Source organism: Hypoxylon fragiforme (assembly GCF_022984875.1).
Source record: "Hypoxylon fragiforme strain CBS 206.31 chromosome Unknown GGS25scaffold_6, whole genome shotgun sequence".
Taxonomy (NCBI): domain Eukaryota; kingdom Fungi; phylum Ascomycota; class Sordariomycetes; order Xylariales; family Hypoxylaceae; genus Hypoxylon; species Hypoxylon fragiforme.
Window position 1 is genome coordinate 670,397 of NW_026054761.1, and position 22,568 is coordinate 692,964.

Below are 22,568 nucleotides of genomic sequence, written 5' to 3' on the forward strand. Positions count from 1 at the left end.
GGTAGTCAGATTCCTTCCCGAGAAATAGTGCTTGTCTATGGAAACTTGAGTCAAACGCTTTGTTTTGAAAACTGGAAGCAAATCTTGGAAAATAACAAGTTCGATGCATTGCCCTGAAACAAAGGTCCCTTCCATCGGTCCTTTCGGCGGAGTTCGAAACTACTGGCTACAAGTATTCAATTTACTTGCCTGTTCTGTAGCCAGAGCGTCGGGGCATGATATAGCGAGATAGATAGGAACTATTGGAGGGGGGCAGGCGGGCGGCCTCAGTCAGTCAGGGGAAAAAACAATTCCTGTCCTGCCGCTACATAATCGGCCCGCTAATACCGGAACTTGGGAAGAAAGAATTATTGGATAAGAGAAAAGAAAACTCACGATCGAGATTGGAATGCAAGCGGAAAGGTCTCGAAGCTTCGAAATAGCATGAACGTGAACATTTAAATGGAAACGTTGTGTGTTATCTGTGGTATAATAGTGTTCCTTCCCGGTAGTTGTGGGCCATGGTTAGGGTTGATCAGCGTTCGACGGCGGTGAAAGTTGCGAGAGAACACGCACGTGTACTGTTCTACACGTACGTATAGCGTTTGCTCAGTGCTGAAATTCCACCAGCCTGTCTGGCCCAACCATGGGCCACAAAATTATAGGTCTTATCTTTGAGAATGGAGTCTTCAAGCCACCTCCTTATACATACATGTGCGTATGAAATGTAATGTATATATCAATTGTCATATTAGTGGATCTTTTGACTTTGCCTGCTGAGCGTCTACAGCCGACCATGGACTTCGAGATATGCAAGGAGGTGGAGGCGCTTTCTTAAACGGTTAAGTCGCCTGACGATGAGTTGTCACAATGTGCGATAAGGAAATATACAGGAAGGCTAACTGTGGACGTCGTGAACGAGGTATTCTATATTCGGTATACTTGTTGAAAGGATTGTCCAATAGACCTCGAGAGCTGGAAGTGTTTACATGGTGGAACACCAGCTCGATCCGGGGACATTGATTGTACAATACAAGAGATAAATCTAGTTAGACCCGCCAGCTTGGCCCTCTGTGGACATGAGGTCGCTTGAATCCGAGTGTGAATGTCATTTTCGGTCATATCGACATTATTATAGCCTCGCTTGAATGAGAACCGTAAGGCTGAACATGGACTGGCTCGATTAAAGTGGTGACTCAACTGAAGTGAGAGTTGAAACTAGGACGGAACCTTCAGTCCTACGACGGATCCTTAAGATAAAACCAGGTCCACCCGCCATTGGATGATGTGATCGACATGTCAAACCCTGTCGAGGTGGTTGCTGTTTGAGTGAGTAAACTAACCTAGGTGAGTGTGAATGATTGGCCAGTTAACTACATGTCGAACTAATACGGTAATTTCTTGTTAGATGGAGTCTGATGGACGAAGTTTTGATGAATGTGTCAAAGACTTTCTCTTGTTCGTGGCACCCGAGTTCCTTCATGTTCTACTATGTAAGACCATACATACCCCGCCACAGAGGCAATGAAGTCAGGAGATATGAAGCAATGGGACTGAGTATCGTGAAGAGAATAATTAGGGTAGTACGTAATTATAGGACAAAATGATCCAAGGGATCGATCGATTGTGACGGTAACACTAAAGACCCCTCATAGTTTGGTGCATAGATAGTGGAAGAAACAGTAGAAGAAATGGGGTTCAAGTTCACGATGGTGACATGGTGTACTTGAGAAAAGCGCAATGATCGCGGCTAGGGTCTGGGAGACTGGGACATGTACCTATGTAGGTTACCTGGGTAGGTATGTAATTGAGTGCTTTTCAACACCCCTGAATGGTGAGTTAGTGACGCCCGATGATGTCACCGACTAGGATTAAGAGGGGTGTTTGGCCACCAAGGGAGTGCTGCAAGGCTCAGAACGGACACACCTGATTGGCTCAATGTGGCTATAATTCAATGACATGTCTGGTTTGCCCGGTTAAACTATCCTAGGGGCCTACTTACAAGGGTAGTGCAAGGGTAACTAGGTAGTCTCTGATACCTACATTTTTCCCGTTACAAACTGTCGGCTTTACATTAATACTGTTCCTACCCTACATCCATCGTACTGTACCTAGTTATCAGGTGTATTCCATCATGATGTGACCCATACACATATTTTTCCATTGGGCTCACACCTAATACGCCATGAAGTCATAGAGATGTAAGAGATGTTATTTTAGACCTACCTACTCATATGGCAGGAAGGATTAGGCATGTCTCTTGTTTAGTCTCGATACAATAAATGCTCTGATATGCCTTAATCCATAACTGACTTTTTCGTCTGGGCTGCTAGCCTGTTAAACTACACATGTGCATTTAAAGGACGTGCGAGTGGAGCATCAGTAATATGACGATAACGACGATAACTGGTCAAGAAGCTACATATGTACACTACATCCTTAGTATACGGTCCAGGTGTTCATACCAAATCACAGCTGGTACTGCCCCCTTTAGCCATTCGTGCCAGCGACTCTCTCATTGGTGGCAATTGCACATGATGAAGCTACAGGAAACTAGTTCATGTATCAGGGGCTATATACGGTTATATGTACATAGGCAGTCGTACGCCAAGGGCTCAACAGATATCAACTAACACATGTAGATCTAAAACTACATACTCAGTGGGGAGAACCCTAGGGAAGAATAGGAAAAACCTACCCTAAGTATCTGGGCTTCCCCGGATTCTGGCTGCAGTGTTATTTGCACAGTACCCATCTTTCTTGTCGATATCTATGTGTCTTTGACTTCCATTCATGTTCAATATAAGATTAATCGCGATCACTCACCAGTGATAGTGCTTATGGTAGGATATTCCATGGACTCTACTAGCACTCTTATCGTGGTCTCCTGAGGACCTACTGCTATTATGGTAAGTACTCTAACCGTAGAGGTTGACTAATAAGTGCCTACCTAGGTAGTCTTGCCCAACGTAGAACAGACAACACTAGCTTAGCGGGAATGATTCGGGAGATAGGCATATGGCATTGTGTATATTTGGAAGTCAATGCTAATGGTGAGCGGTAAGCATCTGAGTAATCAAACGACAGCCGAATTGATCATACGATAGCGTTGGGAAGGGAAAGTCCCTTCCTTAATCTGATATTGCGAGATATAAAATTTTCCATGGCATGAATATTCACGAGCTTTTGACACCCTCTCAGCTGTGATACAGCGAATTAGATAGGTATATACTACCCAGTAACCCCATTTAAGGGCATGCAACCAATTCGGGAGGAAATACTTGTTTTGTTGAACTACATTACATACACACAGGGGGCTTTTTCTCTCCTTTTACTTTGCTTGCGTGATATTAACAACAGAGCCACAAGTTCAACATATGGACAATAGCTACAGTTATGCCCAACAGATAGATACCTGGCGGTATTCGATTAATAGGGCATCTTATACGATTCGATATACTTACACGTGTAACTATATAGGAAAAAAGGTATGCGATATATACATATGTGCATGTGCTACATGTATGCTACATGTAGGTAGTTAGCGTTAAGGAAAGCACTGAGCACCGTAGGGCCGATATGTTGAAGAGGGGCGGCAATTACTGGGGATTACCGGCTGTGTTCGGTACGGAGTATTGTAGTACCCTAGGTTAGGTAGTTCAAAGTTACATACGCAGCACCCATTAATGAAACGGTGGACCCTGCTTATTACCTATGTACTTACCTACCTAGGGTAGGTAGGCACTTAAAGTTGTTGCAAGCAGTGCCAAGCACACTCACGCCTAGACCCTAGTAACGAATCATTCCAGGTTCCTTCCGTTTCTCTTAATTGTACCCCTCCACTTTCCGGTCCAATTGCGAATCGTCCGGGGTTCGTGGACCTCGTGGTTTCCAGTTGCAGCCTTCATCGCGATTGCCAACCTCTTTGCGTAATACATAAGAACATCGCCTCTCCCTCTTCTTTTCATTTCTTTGTTTTATTTTCACACAACTCCTTTTCAACCTACAAAACAACTCATTAATACGACTCTATTCTCACTTCATTGAGATACAATAAAAACACAATAAATACACACTACCTCATCTCCATCCCCCTTTTACAATACTATATACTCATTACCATCTACAAACGCAACGATGGCTAAGAAGGCTGTTCACTTCGGATCCGGCAACATTGGCCGGGGCTTCGTTGCCTGCTTCTTGCATGAATCCGGCTACGAGGTCATCTTCGCCGACGTTGTAGACAAGCTCGTCGACTCATTAAACTCTACTCCCGTTTACCATGTCATTGAACGTGGCGTCGAAGGCACGGTCACGAAGACGATAACCAACTACCGTGCCATCAACTCTAAATACAACGAGGCCGAACTAGTCGATGAGATTGCATCTGCTGATGTCGTCACCTGCTCCGTTGGCCCCAACATTCTCAAGTTCATCGCCCCAGTCATCGCGAAGGGTATTGACAAGCGTTCGAATGACGCCAAGCCTCTGGCTATCATTGCCTGCGAGAACATGATCGGTGCCACAGATACCCTGGCCGGCTATATCAAGGATCCCAAGAACACTCCCGAACATCGCCTTGAGGACCACCACGAGCGTGCTGCATATGCCAATTCTGCCATTGACCGAATCGTTCCCGCACAAGACCCCAACGCCGGCTTGGATGTCACCTTGGAGAAGTTCTACGAGTGGGTTGTGGAGGCGACACCCTTTCGACCTAGCGAAAACACGGCCGATAATGTTGAGAGGCCGTCAATTGATGGCATAAAGTGGGTGGACAACCTACTCCCCTTTATCGAGCGCAAGCTTTTTACCGTCAACACTTCGCACGCCACTGCCGCATACTTCGGATACAACAGACAGAAGCAGACTGTCGACGATGCTATGCGTGACAAGGACATCAAGAACCAGGTCTCGGCTGCTATCGGCGAGACGGCCAAGCTTATTGTCGAGAAGCACGGCATCTCGACAGAAGAGCAAGATGCATACAAGAAGAAGATCATTGACCGAATCAGCAACCCTCACTTGGCAGATGCTGTCGAGCGTGTCGGCCGCGCTCCTCTGAGGAAGCTTGGGCGCAAGGAGCGCTTCATCGGACCCGCTGCCGAGCTGGCCGAAATGGGCCACGATACACCTGCCTTATTAGCCGCTGCAGAGATGGCTTTCCGCTTCCAAAATGTGGAAGGTGATGATGAAAGCAAGGAGCTCGCTAAAATCATGGCCGAGAACAGTGCTGAAGATGTAGTGGCTAAGGTGTGTGGCCTACAGAAATCAGAGAAGCTGTATCCCAAGGTGGTCGAGATTGTGCAGAAGGTCCAGGCAGACAGCCAGGACTAAGCGGGTTGATTGTTTATATACCACTATGCGACTGCTTTTATTTCTCGGCCTGCATTTCAGATGATTTTACAGCATGGGAGCATTCGGCAGGCACAGGGAAATGGCAGGGAATAGAGGCGTTTCATGTATGATACGGGTCAGAACTGAAGGCAACAAGAACGCTTTACGATAGCCACATGAGATCAATGCCACTGGAAGATAAAGAGGCTACCATACGCGTTGCGTTCTTAGAAGAGATTAGGTAACTATCTGCTGAAATCAAGCCTAGAAGATGCCTCGATAAGATATATTTTCAATTAACTGAAAGAATATCAATTTATTATTATTTAAGAACCATTCTTGTTTGTGATTTGCATGTAATCATATGTATAGTAACCTAGTGATAGGAGTATACCTGATTCTTATATAATTCAATGTTGATGTTAGTACAGTACCATCAATGATAGTACTTCGTAACCTTGATCACCATGCAAAGGTCAAAATTCAATTGCTGTGAACGCCACATTAATGGAATGTGGCTGATAAACCAAGCTTCAAGTTCAAGTTCATTGCACCTGGCAACTTGAAACTTCAAGGTTGAAATTAATGAGCCACATAACTATCAGATAAGTGAATTGATTGGCGCAGAGAATCAGAAGTGACCACTGTTCAATTATGTACAACTTGTAGGTACACAACTTCATCCCACCTCCAGCGCTTTTTGGGCTTTTATTCCATTTTATTTTATACATGAACAACAACCAACCGACATAATAGTCACGACAATCACCAAAGCTTTAATTCGACGGTTCTATAATAATATTTACACCATCGACCGAAATTCCATGCCACAATAATATCAATCGGCTTGTGATCAACTACCCGACCCTACCCTCCACACCTCAGACGAACCATCGCACTCCCGAGCTCAATCAATTCACGGTATTAGATCTGCCGGTAAAATGAGGCTGGACGTGAAGGTGCGTACGTTTTTTGGTCTCCGTTACCTCCGATTCCTCTTTCGGTGCAGTCCAAGCTTCAGTCCCAGTACCCGTCCCAGTACCCGTCCCCGTCCCAGTTCTAGATCTAGATCTACACACCGGAATTTTGAGACCTGGCCTTTCTGTATCGCCGATCTTGAAATACCAGCACCAATGTCCTTGATACTAGCATGAATCATATCCCTTACATACATACACGTACATGTGTCTATTTACTTTTCTTTAGCGACCGTTGGACATGCTGACATGGCTTTGGATGCACAGCGGCAGCTCTTCGCGCGCAGCGAGCGTGTTAAAGGCATCGACTGCCACCCTCAAGAACCATGGATCTTGACTACATTATACAGCGGTAAGTTCAGGTTCTTCCCCTCAAGCTACCACCTTGAGACCCTAACATAAGTTTTTTACAAGGTCACGTTTATATCTGGTCATATGAAACACAACAAATCGTCAAGACCTTCGAACTCACCGATGTTCCCGTCCGAGCTGGTCGATTCGTTGCCCGGAAAAATTGGATTGTCTGCGGCTCAGATGACTTCCAGCTCAGAGTATATAACTACAATACCTCAGAGAAGATTACCTCATTCGAGGCGCATCCCGATTACATTCGCGCCATAGCTGTCCATCCCACCCAGCCCTTCGTCTTGACGGCGTCTGATGACATGACTATTAAGCTGTGGGATTGGGAGAAAGGATGGAAGTGTGTTCAAGTATTTGAGGGTCACAGTCACTACGTGATGGGGCTAGCCATCAACCCCAAAGACACCAACACCTTCGCCTCGGCATGCTTAGATAGGACCGTCAAAATCTGGAGCTTGGGTTCCTCCACCGCCAATTTCACTCTCGAGGCGCATGAGACCAAGGGCGTAAACCACGTCGACTATTACCCACACTCCGACAAGCCTTACCTTCTTACCACATCTGACGATAGGACCGTTAAGGTTTGGGACTACACCACCAAGAGTCTCATCGCGAGCCTAGAGGGCCACACGAACAACGTGTCATTCGCCTGTTACCACCCCGAGCTGCCAGTTATCATTTCCGGATCCGAGGATGGTACCATTCGGATATGGCATGCCAATACTTACCGCTTCGAACAGTCTCTCAACTATGGTCTAGAGCGTGCCTGGTGTATTGCCTACCAACGCGGCAAACAAGGGGTCGCAGTTGGATTCGACGATGGAGCGGTGGTAGTGAAGCTAGGACGAGAAGAGCCCGCTGTATCTATGGATAGCTCTGGCAAGCTGATCTGGGCCCGTCATAACGAAGTTGTTTCTTCTATAATCAAGGGGGGCGGTACGTATTTTTTATGTTTTGAGATTTATTTGCCAGGTGCTGATTGTCTTGACAGATGCTTCAATCAAGGACAACGAGCCCATCACTCTCCCTACCAAAGAGCTTGGTACATGCGAAGTGTACCCCCAGACCCTCATACATTCCCCGAACGGCCGATTTGTTGCTGTCTGTGGTGATGGAGAGTACATTATATACACAGCGTTGGCGTGGCGCAACAAGGCATTCGGTTCTGCGCTAGATTTTGTGTGGGCGTCTAAGGATAACAGCAACGATTTTGCCATTCGCGAGTCCGCAACAACTGTCAAGGTCTACAAGAACTTTGTCGAAAAGACAGGCGGCTTAGACATTCCTTTCCAGGCTGATGGCTTGACGGGCGGTGTCTTACTCGGTGTGAAGGGTCAAGGCGGCGTGTCTTTCTACGATTGGGCTACCGGTGGCCTAGTTAGACGAATCGAGGTTGAACCGAAACAGGTGTATTGGTCGGATAGCGGCGAGCTTGTGACCCTAGCTTGCGAAGATACCTTCTACGTCTTGAGATTTTCTCGCGAGAGCTACATTGAAGCTAGCCAGTCTGGTGAAGTCGACGAGGATGGCGTTGAAGCCGCGTTTGAGATTATCACTGATATTGCTGAGAGGTGAGAACCATCATTGTGCGTAATTATTGTTCGTCTTCGTACTGACCCTTTTCACAGCGTACGGACAGGCCAATGGGTAGGGGATTGCTTCATTTACACTAACAGCACGAACCGACTAAATTATCTTGTCGGCGACCAAATCTATACCATCTCCCATTTCGACCAGCCCATGTACGTACTTGGCTACATTCAAAGGGACTCTCGGATATACCTTGCCGACAAGGATGTAAACATCACGAGCTTTGCTCTCTCTCTTCCCGTGTTAGAGTACCAAACATTAGTTCTCCGCGATGACATGGAAACGGCTGCCGAGTTGCTCACCAGTATTCCGACAGATCAACTCAATAAGATAGCTAGGTTCCTTGAAGGACAAGGACACAAGGAATTGGCGCTGGAAGTTGCCACTGACCCGGAGCACAAATTCGATTTATCATTGGCACTAAACCAACTTGACATCGCCATTGGCCTCGCACGGGAGGCTGACAATGATCACAAGTGGAAGACAGTGGGCGACGCGGCGCTTTCGGCATGGGATGTCCCCCTTGCAACGGAGTGTTTTACCCATGCCCGGGATTTGGGTTCATTACTCTTAATTTACTCCAGCACGTCGGACAAAGCTGGCTTGGAAGCATTGTCAGCACAGGCGGAAGAGTCCGGTGCGCATAATGTTGCATTCACATCTAGGTGGCTACTAGGTGATGTTGCGGGCTGTGTGGAAGTCCTAACCAAGACCAACAGGTTGGCCGAGGCAGTCTTATTCTCACAGACGTACAAGCCTAGTCTAACCGTGGAGACGGTGAAAGCGTGGAAGGAGAGCCTAGAAAAGAACAAAAAGGGCCGTGTAGCAAAGATGATTGGTGTTCCAACCGAAGACGACGAACTCTTCCCAGAGTGGGATGAGTGGCTGCGACTAGAAAGCCAAGGCGGCATCACCAACGGAGATGTAAATGGTGAAGCGGAAGCAGAAGCGGAGGACGAAGAGGAGGAGGAGGAGGAGGATGATGAGGAGGAGGAGGAAGATGAGTCCGAGGCGGAAGAGTAGTGTATAGGTTCACTCACCTCGACACGAGGGACGATGATGATAAAATAAAGGGGCTTTTTTTCTACGAATGATCATCAAATGCAAGCAAAACCAATGCCTCCGTCGGGCTAGGTAGTAGAAAAAACGGGCAGATTCCAGACATAGGTAGTAGCCTACCTAGTAATTAAGAATTATGATGAGGCTGCGGATAAAATACCTAAAAGTTATTTTTTTTCTTTTCTATATCACGAATTTAATTCACCTAGCCTACATACTGTAGCTGATCAGTAGTAAGTATGTACATAAGTAGGGTTAGTTAAATCTCCATGTGTTGCGCCTGTTCTGTCATCTACCTACTGTACCTACTGCTACATACCTACCTAGGTATATAAGGCTGGATGAGTGGTAAGAATCATGAGCAGGAGTTCTGCTAGCTATGTAAATAACTCTTCACGTTATGTTACCTAACCTAGTATATATACTAATTAAGCTATGCCGCAAGAAACACTCTTGTAGTGAGTGTACTGTACCTAGTAGTTGCTTACTTACTACCTACTTATGGAAGAAGATCAATTTTGATCCATCCTACTAGGCTAGGTTAGCACATATACTATACCTAGGTATGCTTGACGAACGACTTATATGACACGAGTTTATTTTTATTACGGTGCGGTGCCTATTTGCAGTCGTCGTATAGCAAGCTAGCTGGTGTCCCAGCTAGCCTAGCCACGGCTAGAAAAGCCAAGGTTATTTGCATGGCCACAAGTATTAGTGTACCTAGGTAGTTAGAGCCCCAAGGCTCTGATCTACACAGTACGATCTTCCTGGCCGGTCGTTGTTATTTACATCAATGGGATAGTATCACATATAGTTACCTATCCACCTCCTTTGTTGTTTGATTATTTGTGCCCCCCTCCCGCCCTTCCAAATCTACCGAAAGCAAAAGCAAAAAGCAAAAGCAAACCTGGTATCATATGCATGTAATTACAATTCGTAATCGTCAGAAAAGAAAAGAAAAATTCAGGGAGCTTCCCCCCCCCCTTCAATGTGTACCTAGCTAGTGTACCTAAAACTCGTCGTAAAGATCCATCATATCCACGGGAGGGATCGCACCAGGGTGGATCTCGCCGCAGTTGTCGCAGACCGTCTCTTCTTCGTCGTCGCCGAAGAAATCGAACATGGTGGCCTCCTCCTCGATGTCGTCCCATGGCAAACCAGTCATTCGGTCAAATAACACCCACTTGCGATCAGTGGGCTTATCGAGGTGGATTGGGATCTTTTTCCACATGGTTCGGCATGAGTGGAAATACGAGTACGGTGGCTCACCCTCGTCCGGGGGCGCCGGAGGAAAGTCAACGCCGAACCAAGGGGCGTGGACGTCGTCGTGAGGGTGATGACCGACAATGTCTTTCATCGCTCGGACCACTTTGACAGAGTAGTGGCACTCCACTGCATCGCACTTGAGCGAGCGCATGCCATTCTTGAGGGCTACCATGATGGGTGCGTGATCGATGAGGAGGCCTTCATTTTTCAACAACCCAGCGAGCTCGCTGCTGACTCGGAGGCCGGTTTCGTCACCAGGTAGACCGGTAAGTACCACTTCGTTTAGGGTGCACCCAAAATAATGAGAGGCAAGCTCGTGCAGTTGAGGTGGTGGGTTGTTGAACAAGTTATCGCCAAAATTGACAAAGTCTATCCGAATTTTCTCCAGAGCTGGGAGTAGTTTCGGTGGTGGTGGTAATAGAAACGCATTGGATGTATTCGGACCATCGTGACGTTGAGCGTGAGAAGGGTCAAAAGGTGGCAAGAGGGCACCCAAGAAGTCAACAAGCTGATACCAGCCGTAAGTTCGGAATCCACAACGAGCTAGAGTATTCTCCTTGGGTCGTTTGTTAATAGGCAAGGTGATGGCCTTCTTTAGATCAGGGTGGTGGTGACGACTAATCTTGTGAGTTCGGGCTTCGTCATCGTAGAACTTGGCGATAACGCGAAAAGTGACTTCCTTCATATGCTCTCTGTAAATAAAATCAACCTCGGCGAAGTGGCGAACTGCTTCGGGCGATGTGAAGATGAAGGAGTTGTTGGACCAAAGAAATTTGGTGCCCTCGGCATGGTATGCCTTGCAGGTCGCCAAGAAGTGGATGGCAAGCTGGTTGGTCTTGGGTTTCTCATGCGGCATCAAATGTTCACCCTTGACTTTGCAGAGCGGATCTATGATAGGCTGCGGAGAAGTGAGGGCGAAAGACAATATTCGAAGTTGGATCTCAACAGGAATGTGTGGAAGGGGTTTGTAATTAGTTTTGCTAGAAGAACGGGTAACGCGGTTAGGCGCCTGAGAGAACTTCGAACGGGGTTGCCACGATAGGCCGTTCTCACGCAGTAGGCGCTTCAAGAGCAGGTTTTCATCCTCGAGATGACGGACCTTGGTGCGCAAAGGATGATTATAATAGATCTCGGCCTGATCAGCCTGATCACGGCATTCCCAGGCGATACTCTGCGGGGGTAGGTCAGTAAAGGATGCTCAAGTGTGACAGCAATTGCCAGGAGGGGAGGTCTTACCATGTCGAACGACATGGGTGATACAATCACAGAATATTCTGGTATTTTTGATCATAACCTTGACGTGCTGTACAAATCGGCAGCCCTGTGAAGTATATCGAGGTAATTTGGCGGTGATTGGCAATGGAAATGGGATAATGAAGATGATGATGGGAGATGAGATATGGTGGGGGATGGGTGAGATGGTGGGGGTAGGTCAGTGGAGTGATGAGGAAGATTGCGGATTCGGAGAATATCTTCGAATTGAATTGATGGATCTATTCCTCGTGTGCCTATTACTACTACTGCTGCTGCTCCTACTACTACCTCAGAATTCCTGTATGTAGTAGGTGATTTGTAGTAGGCAGGTAGTAGAATCGGAGTAGGTAGTGTGAATGTTCCAGAGACAAAGACGCCTGAAGGAAGTCAATTTGGAATTTGGGTCTTGGTTCTTCTGGGTTTGGGGTGTTGAATATTGAGTATTGAGTATTGAGTATTGAATCAGTGGTGAGAATGACGCAGCGGAAACAAGATCGGGATCATACTACTAGGTACCGTACTTGAGGTCACGAACATTAAACGTTCAAATTTAACCTACGAAGGTAAGTTGTAAGCACCTAGTAGTCCGTTGAAACCCACAAGCTTCAAATATCGTTGAAGCGTTCAAGGTCTAAGAATGGAGTACGAATTGAGGGTTGCGAGTTGTGAGTTGTAACTTAACTTGTAAGTTGTGCACCACACCACGGAAACATTTGAACCAAGATCAAAGGTGAAAGCGGGTCTACGAAGTAGGTAGATAATGGAATTATCCACATAGTTACCTACATATGTAAGGTTAGTATCCATACCTAGGGTACCTACCACCTAACCTTAATTTCAAAGTTAGGTACAATACAATACCTACATATGTAGTACCTGCCATAGGTAGTTTAGGTGTTCCTCTACATCTTATATGAAGTTATATCACCTGCATATGTACTTCCAGGGCTTTCCCGTCTTCAACGTTCAACGTTCCTCTAAAAGTTCTTGATTTGAGTTCAAATCGAACTTGCAACATACTATGCCGTAAACTTCAAATGTTCCTTACCTACCCTAGGTACTAGGTACCAATACCGTACCATACTACTAGGTACCCTGGGCATGTACTTGGCACACGTCACATCAATTATATCGCGATAGTTAAACGTCCAATGACAGAAACATACATGTAATTTTTCAAGGGCCTGGGATGGCATTGTACCCAGTACCTGTATCTCGATCCTGCGTACCTGAATGAGGTACAGTGCATATGTAGCCACCCATGGATGGTTCGCTGCATCCAGGCCTGTTCTAATTATACCTCGGCGTATGGACAACTCCAAACAGCACCGAGGATTACCTAATTCGATAATGGGTGGCTGCTTCTCCTGCTACAAGGACACAGGGACATTGTCTACGGTAGCATTAGATGGGTACGTCTCATAACAAGAGAAAACCGAGGCCGAAGAGCCTTGGCCAATATATGTAGTTCTTTCATAAAATAGCTACGCCGGTGATATGCTACTCATTGCTTGCTGTAGTCTCTAGCCCAGATTGTGTTCCATATCTCCTTGTCCACAGCAAATTGACGCGCATAATCCCTCTCTAGCTCGTGTGCCCTTCTACCAAGCAGCACCAAGCTATGTAACGGCGGCCCCAAAGCGTCGTCGGCATCGCACAACTGCCTCAATGTTCCGGCGACGAATTTCTCTGTCCTCCCGCCCACCCTCGCGGCGCCGATGGCCAGACTCTCGGGCCCGTAGGCTCCCTCCTCCTTCTCCTCCTCAATCTCGAGCATCTGCTGTGCGCATTGGCCAACCGTCATGTACCTAGGCGGCTCGTATATCATCCTTCCCCTGGCCATGTTCTCCAAGCTCTGTTCCTTCACTTTGATGTCGAGCAAGACGAGAGTGTGGAGTCCGATGTCTCTGTTCTCCTTGATGCGATCGTAAAACGAAGCTGGGCGCCAGTTGTCCAGGAAGAAGACCATGGACACGGTCTGGCCAAAGTTATACAGCTGGAGCCCAGTGGCGCCGATCGCCGACATGATGGAGGCATTGGGAACGGTTTGGACGGGAATGGAGAGCTCGCGCGCACGAAGGACAATATCCGTATGCGTTGTTGCGCTAAGCCAGAGAGCATTGTCAGTCAAGATAAGACGGGTCTGTTAGGATAGCTAGCTAGCAGCAGTTTGAAATCTCTTATTGTTGTCATACCCAAAAGGATCCCCAACGACAAGGAAGGCTACATCTTCTGCTTGGGCGTTGCGAAGAATCTCATCGCTGTTTGACTCGACCATTTCGCGGTCGGCGACTACAATGGAACGGCCATAGTAACTCTCCTAGCGATGCTATTAGCGTTAGCTAGGTATATGAGAATGTAATCTGTCAGGGCAGGCAAATATATACCAAGGTGGATTGATCTACTAGGAGAATGCTGGTGTACGCTTCGAGATATACGCGCGAGGCCCTCTTGACTATTTCGAGACCTTTGACAGTGATATCTGTCTCGTCTGAAAGGCCGAGGCCAACGAGGTATAGCATTGTAGCTTTAACTGTATGTAACTATAAAAAAAATAAAAATAAAAACTCCCTCGGCGCGGCGTGTCTAACAGTCTATAACAGGATCTAGGGGGGGTGGTTAAGAGGCCCTTGTGAATTTTTATGCTCATGGTGGGGGAATAGAATAGCTGCTATAAAAATAGTTTATGTACTAACTAGGTATGTACTAGTAGTACTTTGTAGATGCATGTGAACCCGAGCCAGTGTTCTTGTGGCTAGCGCAAAGCCCAGCCACATTCAGGGAATTCGTGGCTGAGCTCCAAGGACTCGGAGAGTGGCATTCAGTATCTTGGACTTCATTAACCTAGGTATGTGACAATGATGGAGAAGGAATTACCAAGTCCATGAGTTCAGAGCCTAAATTGGAACGTGTATGGATATTAGAAATTCGATGACATTATTTACTAAGTACGAAAATAGATAGCTCCAGGGCTACCTAGGTAGGTATGTATGAGTGTAATATCATAAGAACTTCATGAACTAGTGGTATATACAACTCATGTAACTCTCTTCTCCGACCCCTTCTTGATAGAATTTTAGGATATCTTAGGAGCACACATAGAAATTGTGAATTTCTCAAAGGACACTAACTAAATAGCATCAAAGATTGTTGATAATCTTGCCCCTGAAAATACCAAATCACACGGATATGTGCAGTTCAATGACTCCAACAGATTTTCTAACTAAATCAAGGGGCATTATCTTGCACCATACGGGCTTAGAAATGGGAATTATAGTTGAGGAGCAGCTACCCGATGAGATTACTAAAAGCATGTCACTTAGGTAGGTAGCAAATAAGAAGGCCTAACGAATACAGCTACAAAAGAAACGATTATTAGCCAAAGCGGAGGAAAGGGGAAAGGACTGATAGCCATCCTATTAAAGTTCATAGGAGATCATTGAAAGATGAAAGTCTTTCTACGCATGAAATATGCTCCTTTACGCTGATCCCCCCTTACTTTAGAGTACACCCCTTAAGATACACCTATACCTGCCATTAAGCGCCATGCCACAAGTCCAGTACTTTCAAGTAGGTACATCTTCTTGAAGCCTCTATGCTTTTACATAGTACTTCGGTTCAAACCTGAGCTATGAACCATCCATCGGTCATGCTTGAAGTAGAAACTCGGGGCTCTTCAACTATATCATCACGCGTTAGCCATTTTTACCCCTTTGACACCAGCACTCACATTCCCGAGCCAGCGACAAAAAAGACAAAATCAAAATAACAACCAAAAAAAAGAAAAAAGAAAAAGAAAAAAGAAAAAAGAAAGAAACGGCAGCACTTACATCAACCCACCCCAAGTTCGGCTCACTCTGCCTCCACCCCAGCCTCTCCCGCACAACCCCCGAGTACGTCCGCACCTCCTCGACCGGATACGACAGAAAGCTAACCTCCTCCTGCCGGTGCACCCCCGTGCACGAGAACATCGCGTACACCGTCCTACTCTCCCCACTCCCACCCCCCTCCTCGTACGCCCCTCCCCCGTGGTACAAGCTCCCCAGCATCACAAACGCCTCGCCGACCTCCATCTCCGCATCCACGACCTCGGCGCCGAGACCGAAGTCCGGCCGCCCGTCCCCCCACAAGTGCGACCCCGGGACCACCCGCGTCGCGCCGTTCGCGCGCGCCGTGGCGCACCCGGGCACGAAGAGGCCGAGCAGCACGTCGCGGTGGGGCGCGTAGGCGGTGGCGGGGGCGTGGCGCGCGTGGTGGTTCTTGTCGTCGCGGTGGAGGCCCTGCGCGGGTGTGCCGGGGGGGATGTCGAAGGCGATGGCGATGGAGAGGAGAGGGGGGGAGGTGCTGGTTTGGGGGGCGGAGCCGTACCAGGTTGTGGTGGTGAGGGAGAGGAAGTGCGAGCAGAGGGATTGGTAGAGGGGGTCGGCGTAGAAGGACTCGCGCACGGTGGGCGAGCGCATTATTAGCCGGGTCACGGTGCGGGTGTTGCCGCTGAGGGCTGCGTGTGCATGTGAGTATCGGCGAACAGCTCGCAAATAAATAGATAGTACGAGGGAAAATGGCGAGCATGAGGGTCATGTTGTGTAGGTACTAATTCTACTCAGGGGGGAGTAATAGGGGAATTTGTTACTAGGGAGGCATGTAGGTACGCACCGCCAACCTTAGCCCCCTGGCTATTCTTCTGCTGCTCAATCCACGGCTTCACCTCCGCATTAGCCTGCGCGACTGTCGCAGGGTCCGTGAAATCAGTGATTATGACACCGCCGTCCATCTCCAATGCCTCGATGAACTTCTCCACGCCCTCGCTCCGCGCGATTCGCTGGATTCCTCTCGGTGAGCTCATTGTTGGAGATTCATAGGCTAGTAACTTTGAAGTCTTGTAGTTAGTTTACGATTGCCAGGTACTTTAAGGAGAATATATACCTAGGTAGGCAGACATATCTTATTAATGTCTTTATCGATGTAGCGGGGTTCGGCTTCCGTGAGGGGGATCGAGTTCAACGTCACCCTCGTTCCGAACATCGGTATCATTTCCGGAGCTATCCTCTTACGGGAAACCTGAAGGATCCATAGATAAGCGCTATTCGGCTAAGTGCTCGTAGTTTATCACTGGAAGTTATGATGATTACCTATTATGATTTGACTTATTATTCATATTGTTCTCTTACCAGGTAGGTATCTAGGTACTGATGTATAAAAGCAATAGGTAGAGAGAAACAATCACATAGTATGCGCAAAGAAACGAGATATTCAGCACTGATGGTGGTAGTCTATTCAGAAGCTAACGAATGAAGAAGCGCAGGAATGAGCCATCGTACACCTGCTCGCACCATACCATATAAGCAACAAAAAACCAAATATAAAAGCCAAAATATGTGCAATCCGGTGTCCCCCCTGATGAGGAGAGAAAACACCAATCTTTAATCTATATACAAATGCTTTGCCTTGCCAACCGACTGATCCCAAAAAAACTCTTTTCACATCCCTAATAAATCATTCGCTAACACGCTGACTTAAGCGGAAGCAGTGCTGGAGGAGGCGGGAGCGGAAGAGCTGTTGCCGTTGCCGCTGGGGGGAGGGCCGCCGGAGCCGCCACCGGCACCGGCGTTGGGGTTGGCGACACCACCCTCGGCGTAGTAGAAGGCGGCGGGGGTGACGTCCTGGGTGGCGGTGGCGTTGATGCCGAAGGCGATCCAGCCGAAGATGCCGCTGGAGACGTCGTCGCCGAGAAGAGTGTACTCGTAGAAGGGGTCGACGCCGTCGGTGGCGGTCTCCTCGCCCAGGATGCCGTCGTCAGCGTTGGTGGTGAGCTCCTGGGTGTTGGTGTTGTAGGGGGCGGTCAGCTCGACTTCGGTGATGAGGTCCTGGTCGAAGAAGGCCTGGCCGACGTGGCTGGCGGTGATGTTGCTGTTGCCGAGGGTGGAGTTGGCAAGGAGGGTGGCGCCCTGGTGGATCATGATGTGGACGTGGGTGGCACGGCTGGTGTAGTGACCGGGGAAGATGGTCTCGAATTGAGCGACACCGTCGGAGTTGGTCTTCTGGATACCACGGAGCCAGGTGTTGTTGATGTTGGTCTCGTCAGAAGAGTCACCGTTGCCGCTGGCGACAATGCCGCCGTAGACACCGGTGGCGTTGCAGTGCCACATCTCTAGGTAGACCTCGGGGACGGGCTCGCAGGTGTTGATGTCGATGACCTGGTAGTCAAGGATGGTATCGACACCCGCCTGCTCCTCGGCGATGTTCTCACGAACATATTCGCCGCCAACATAGTAAGGGCCCTGGGTGACCTCAGGGGTCAGAAGGCAGGCGTTGTAGCCAGCGAAGAGAACAGCGGGATCAGTGTTGGTAGTGTAACCAAGGCTGGTCTTGTTGTGATCAGTGGCCAAGACGGTTTCAAGATCACGCTTCTTGTTTAGGCCCCCTAAATCCGGTTAGCATATCTGGAATGAGGCTCGTCCCGCTGAAGGGAAGGGAAAGGTAGGGTTGAGAACTCACTCTTGGCTCGTGCCTTTTCGAGTAAGGCCTCTCGGCGCAGGACATTGCGCTTCTCGACACCACGTGCCTTTAACTTAGGCGCGCAGTGGTCGAGGTTGGTGCGCTTAGCGGTGCTGAGGAACTCGCGGCGTTCTCGGATCTCCTCAGAGATATCGTGGCCGGGGTGGGCGACGGCGGAGCCGGCAAGGAGAGCCAGGCTCAAGAGGGTGGAACTGGCGAATCTCATATCTGCGGATTGATTTGTAGTGAAAGTAATAAAACTATACAGTTCTCGAAGTGAAAGAATGAAAGTGAATAGTACCGATGCTGATGCTGATGGTGCTGGTGGTGAAGAGAGGAAAATAGACAGAAGAGACTCGGCATCGTCGCCAACTTATACTACAATCTTTCATCTCATTATTTCATGCGATGTCACTTCGATAAGCAGCCGCGGTGATGCTTTCGGCATCAACAAGGAGTGGGTCCAGATTCATCATCGTGAGATCTTGGCGGCGGAGGATTACGAATGCAATGAGTTTGATGCTACTGGCTGTCGTCCTCGATAATGTTCCCAGAACAAGGCCAAGGCCCATAGAAATTCGATTTTAACTGTGTCGATCACGGTTCTATGCGCAGTTGCGCTGTTCCTAAAATGGATCCTTGTCCGCACAATGGGGACCTTGTCCGCTCAATGGGGCCGGCGTGCGCAGTCGTCCAGCCTCGAAGCTAATGACAGGGGCCGCCCATACCGTTACAACTACCGGACGGCCTCCCAACGAATCACAGCTTCCATATAAGTAATGGGAAGGCGGACGTAAGCTAACGGTGTTACTAACGGCACTACTTAGTACATGCGGCACCAGCCTTCGTCGTCTACCCGACTCTACCGGTCTCAGTTCATTTTAGGTCGGTATACCGAGAAACGAAACAGAATGAATCGCTGGCAACGTGCAAAATGGGCCGGGGGGGTATCAGATCCTGGTGTTACATAGTGTAGTGTTGGTGCAAAACACGCGTCTTATGGCATAGTCACCTAGTAAGTAGGTAGTAGTGCTTCGTATGCGTATTGGTTGGGGCAGCCGCAGAACATTGAAGTTGGTAATGAACTAATTAGAAAAAGGAATTCTGGAAGTAATCTATGAATCCCAGTGTCATCTGAAAATGGATCGAAATGCATGAAAAAGAAAAGCAAAAGCAAAAGCAGTACCCTAACCCAACATCAGTATCACGTGACTACCCCGTAAAGCACCTATTACTACGTAACTATTAACTATACTGACGCGTCTACTACAGTACTATTCGTTAGTTATTAGTTACTTATTAGTTGAGTTGCCACGACTCATTTTTACTTATTTTCTAAACCCACAACCAACCAACATTGGACAACATTGAAGAACGTTTACACACCGCTCAGTTGTCCATGTTTAAGATTACATCTCATCATGTGATGGCGTAAAAAGATGCTTCACCACTTCTAATTATCTCCCAAGGTTACTATGCAGTATGTAGTACTAACCTAGACTCTACAACTATTGAGTATAGTTACTATTAGTATTAGTATGCCTAGTTCAAAGACTGCAGCTTAGAGTCTGTCTAGAGTTACATAGTAATTATGCCAATTATGTAAGTCAATCATCACCCCAGATACTATTAATATGCCGTCTTAAAAGAATCTGAATCTCATGCATGCTAAGACGCGTAAGCATGCTATAGTCCTTGCAATATAACCAAATGCAGACCTCAAATCATGCATTGCGGCTCTCGGCGCTGGGAACTAACCCGCATCAGGCAAAAGAATATTCTAATGCGTACATAGTATACATTACCAAACCCCCAAACCAATGAACTAATTTTAAATATCTTCTACTAATTATCTACGGCCCTATCTACCTAGTACTACTACGTACGACGTAGTAGCAGTACCTACCTAGGTTGTGTAGCATCTCCAGATCACCCATGCAAGTTGTCGTCGAGTTTTCAATTGCGCAGCCCCCTTTTCTACGTACCTAGGTGAGGATACCTACTGTACCTATCTTCCAAAAAACTTTTACTACGAGTCCCCAATATGTAACCTAACCATATGATCCTTGCTCCCTCCCCATCCCTACGACTACCGGTACCCATTATGGGGGGGGCTTAGGAGCAGGCGGCTAGGACTTTAGCATACGGCATAGTATCTAGTAAAAGAACATTCGATAGATTCTTAAGATGACGACGATGAGTTTGTCAATAATAATAGGTACCCCCTTTTTCCTCGAAACGCATTAAAAGATAACTATGGTGGCGAAGCTTGCGTAGGTAGGTATGCGAAGTCTAGCCTAACTAAGTGGAGAGGAGGCATCATAACATACTACATCATACCTACTCAGGATGAAATGCTCCTGATAGAAACTAAACATTTTATGTTGCTTCTCGATAACTACCTACTGTAGGTACTTTTGATTTGACCTTAGAAGTTGGGCTCGAGATTCCTTCTTTGATCATTTGTTGTCTGAAGGGACCTGAAGAAATCAGGGGATTATTACCTCCACGTCTGAATTATGCGTCGAATTCTAGACGCCAGTCCTTAGTTCCTGGGGCGACGAAGGTCTAGATGGTGGACAACCAATCTTAGCGAATAGTCGAAACCCCATCTATCTATCTTACCTGGGTAGGGAACGGTGAGAGATCTAGAATTCAACAAAGGAGCACTCGTGGAACGTCAAGGGTCGCATGATAATAGCGTTGGGGTCACCACTAGCATCCACGCCCGTGCTCTCAGAGATATCGGGGTTCGAGAAAGGAAACTGAAGAGCCTCTGACAGACGCTGGATTAGAAAGCAGAAGCAGGGTTGGCTGATGACCTCCTGGAGCTCCTGAGCCCAGGCACCCACCTCCATCCAGAACTTCAAGCTTGCGTCTTGTTAGATAGGTATACTGACCTGACATATACTCAAGACAAATAATAGTAGGCCGGTCATTCACCCTTTGGCGTAGCGGTAAGTTCTAATACGCCCCTATCTCATCTTCAACTTCTCCTCCTCCTCCTCCTCCTCCGCCGCCACATAGGTACCTACTATACAATCGTCATATCGGAAGACGCTATTCCTCACTCCTTGCGCGCGACCCCCTTCCGTCTACGGCACGGCGCTGACCACCTCTTGCATCATTGCGAGGACATGTGCAAGCGGTTAGCAAAAGACTGAGCTTCGGTGTCTATGGATTGATACCTGAGCTTTGTCGGCTGCATCTCAATTTTGATGGCGACATCTATACCGACGATGAGTTCGCGCGCCTCCGACATCGTATCGCATCTACCATACCTATCAGCCAGCTAAGATCCTTCTCAGTTCACTCGAGCATTCCTGAAAGTAATTCGCCGGCTTCTTCTTCTTCTTCTTCGACTCTGGCTCATTATCGTCACCAGAGTTCAGAATAACATTGTTGCCGTTACTGCCGTTGTCGTTGTTGCAACGCGACACACGACCATGATGCAAACGCTTGGCGAGCGTTGAGCTTGTCAGCCAAATAGTATAAAGATCTTCGATACCTACCTACCTAGATCTTTATCGAAGAAACTCCACGCTCTATCCCGTTGCGATCACCGACCGACGCGGATAATACCTAACCCAGGGTCGATTGTGTCTTGGCGCGTTTCTTCGTGTGGATGATCACCCTGACACCTGCAGTAGGCTACTTCGCTATCGGATCCGGGGGATCGATGCAATTCAACCGAGGCCGAAGTCCAGGTTTTCACTCCATCCCAACAACACCGAAGTACACGGGCCTGCCGAAAACCCCGACGATGCAAAGCTTAGGCAGGCAGGCAGGTACCTACCTACCTACCTAGTTTGTCGAGGTTTGGATAAAAATAGAGCCAGAGAAGCATCGAACCCCTAGCCAGCCGGCCAAGCACGCAAACCGTGACATCTCCCGTAGCTACTACGACCTTAGTCACCTTTCAACAAAAGCGGCCCGCAGCTCTCAGAAAACCCTGCTCCCATGCGTCGCACCCTTGAGGATTCCTCGGCGGCAGCGGGTTCCCTCGTGTGCTCAGGACTGGGCAATGCAGGAATTGTCGCGCCGAGTTCGTACTCGCGAGCGAATGAAAGAAAAGCCTCGGAAAGCGTTCACGCTATCGCAATTATGTAGGTACTTAGGTAAATGACAGCTTGGAAAACTATAGCTCTTCTCCAGGGGAATGAGATAGAATGTTCTATCGTGCCGATCGCTGGGGGGGGTTGGTCGGAAGAGTTGCAGCAGCGCGAGCTTGGTTGAGGTAACTAGGTA

General features: G+C 47.9%; 7 protein-coding genes across 7 annotated transcripts; 3 read left to right on the top strand and 4 right to left on the bottom strand.

The window, feature by feature from the left end:
- The first annotated feature begins 3,723 nt into the window (after positions 1-3,723).
- GGS25DRAFT_494013 (mannitol dehydrogenase domain-containing protein) lies at positions 3,724-5,649 on the top strand. The gene has a single exon (XM_049261313.1). The coding sequence runs from the start codon at positions 4,117-4,119 to the stop codon at positions 5,314-5,316; it is 1,200 nt and encodes a 399-aa protein (XP_049115390.1). The 5' UTR covers positions 3,724-4,116; the 3' UTR covers positions 5,317-5,649.
- A 241-nt stretch (positions 5,650-5,890) lies between these two features.
- GGS25DRAFT_494014 (Coatomer, beta) lies at positions 5,891-9,646 on the top strand. The gene is made up of 5 exons (XM_049261314.1): positions 5,891-6,275; positions 6,561-6,645; positions 6,708-7,592; positions 7,648-8,227; positions 8,285-9,646. Exons 1-5 carry the CDS (start codon positions 6,258-6,260, stop codon positions 9,267-9,269), a joined length of 2,553 nt encoding a protein of 850 aa, XP_049115391.1. The 5' UTR covers positions 5,891-6,257; the 3' UTR covers positions 9,270-9,646.
- Positions 9,647-9,894: 248 nt separating this feature from the next.
- On the bottom strand, positions 9,895-12,566 carry GGS25DRAFT_494017 (uncharacterized protein). The gene is made up of 2 exons (XM_049261315.1): positions 11,808-12,566; positions 9,895-11,742 (listed from the first exon to the last, which is right to left on the bottom strand). The coding sequence occupies exons 1-2, from the start codon at positions 11,820-11,822 to the stop codon at positions 10,315-10,317; spliced, it is 1,443 nt and encodes a 480-aa protein (XP_049115392.1). The 5' UTR covers positions 11,823-12,566; the 3' UTR covers positions 9,895-10,314.
- Positions 12,567-13,251: 685 nt separating this feature from the next.
- On the bottom strand, positions 13,252-14,467 carry GGS25DRAFT_494018 (Diphthine synthase). The gene is made up of 3 exons (XM_049261316.1): positions 14,213-14,467; positions 14,021-14,145; positions 13,252-13,930 (listed from the first exon to the last, which is right to left on the bottom strand). Exons 1-3 carry the CDS (start codon positions 14,345-14,347, stop codon positions 13,330-13,332), a joined length of 861 nt encoding a protein of 286 aa, XP_049115393.1. The 5' UTR covers positions 14,348-14,467; the 3' UTR covers positions 13,252-13,329.
- Positions 14,468-15,472: 1,005 nt separating this feature from the next.
- On the bottom strand, positions 15,473-16,668 carry GGS25DRAFT_522510 (uncharacterized protein; the record flags this gene model as incomplete). The annotated part of the gene is made up of 3 exons (XM_049264249.1): positions 15,473-15,505; positions 15,656-16,323; positions 16,479-16,668. The coding sequence occupies 3 exons, from the start codon at positions 16,666-16,668 to the stop codon at positions 15,473-15,475; spliced, it is 891 nt and encodes a 296-aa protein (XP_049115394.1).
- A 370-nt stretch (positions 16,669-17,038) lies between these two features.
- On the bottom strand, positions 17,039-18,633 carry GGS25DRAFT_315535 (aromatic compound dioxygenase). The gene is made up of 2 exons (XM_049257761.1): positions 18,321-18,633; positions 17,039-18,246 (listed from the first exon to the last, which is right to left on the bottom strand). The coding sequence occupies exons 1-2, from the start codon at positions 18,544-18,546 to the stop codon at positions 17,339-17,341; spliced, it is 1,134 nt and encodes a 377-aa protein (XP_049115395.1). The 5' UTR covers positions 18,547-18,633; the 3' UTR covers positions 17,039-17,338.
- GGS25DRAFT_522512 (uncharacterized protein) lies at positions 18,605-19,096 on the top strand (the record flags this gene model as incomplete). Its single annotated transcript, XM_049264250.1, has 2 exons — positions 18,605-18,834; positions 18,895-19,096. 2 exons carry the CDS (start codon positions 18,605-18,607, stop codon positions 19,094-19,096), a joined length of 432 nt encoding a protein of 143 aa, XP_049115396.1.
- Positions 19,097-22,568: the final 3,472 nt, after the last annotated feature.

Excerpts from the sequence above, each read along its gene's own strand:
- GGS25DRAFT_494018 (XM_049261316.1), bottom strand. The coding sequence starts at position 14,347 with ATGCTATACCTCGTTGGCCTCGGCCTTTCAGACGAGACAGATATCACT. Across the intron at positions 14,146-14,212 it reads TAGTAGATCAATCCACCTTG|GAGAGTTACTATGGCCGTTC; the intron begins GTATATATTTGC and ends TAGCATCGCTAG. Across the intron at positions 13,931-14,020 it reads GTCGTTGGGGATCCTTTTGG|CGCAACAACGCATACGGATA; the intron begins GTATGACAACAA and ends TCTCTGGCTTAG.
- GGS25DRAFT_315535 (XM_049257761.1), bottom strand. The coding sequence starts at position 18,546 with ATGAGATTCGCCAGTTCCACCCTCTTGAGCCTGGCTCTCCTTGCCGGC. Across the intron at positions 18,247-18,320 it reads CGAAAAGGCACGAGCCAAGA|GGGGCCTAAACAAGAAGCGT; the intron begins GTGAGTTCTCAA and ends AACCGGATTTAG.
- GGS25DRAFT_494014 (XM_049261314.1), top strand. Across the intron at positions 7,593-7,647 it reads TTCTATAATCAAGGGGGGCG|ATGCTTCAATCAAGGACAAC; the intron begins GTACGTATTTTT and ends TTGTCTTGACAG. Across the intron at positions 8,228-8,284 it reads ATCACTGATATTGCTGAGAG|CGTACGGACAGGCCAATGGG; the intron begins GTGAGAACCATC and ends CCCTTTTCACAG.
- GGS25DRAFT_494013 (XM_049261313.1), top strand. The coding sequence starts at position 4,117 with ATGGCTAAGAAGGCTGTTCACTTCGGATCCGGCAACATTGGCCGGGGC.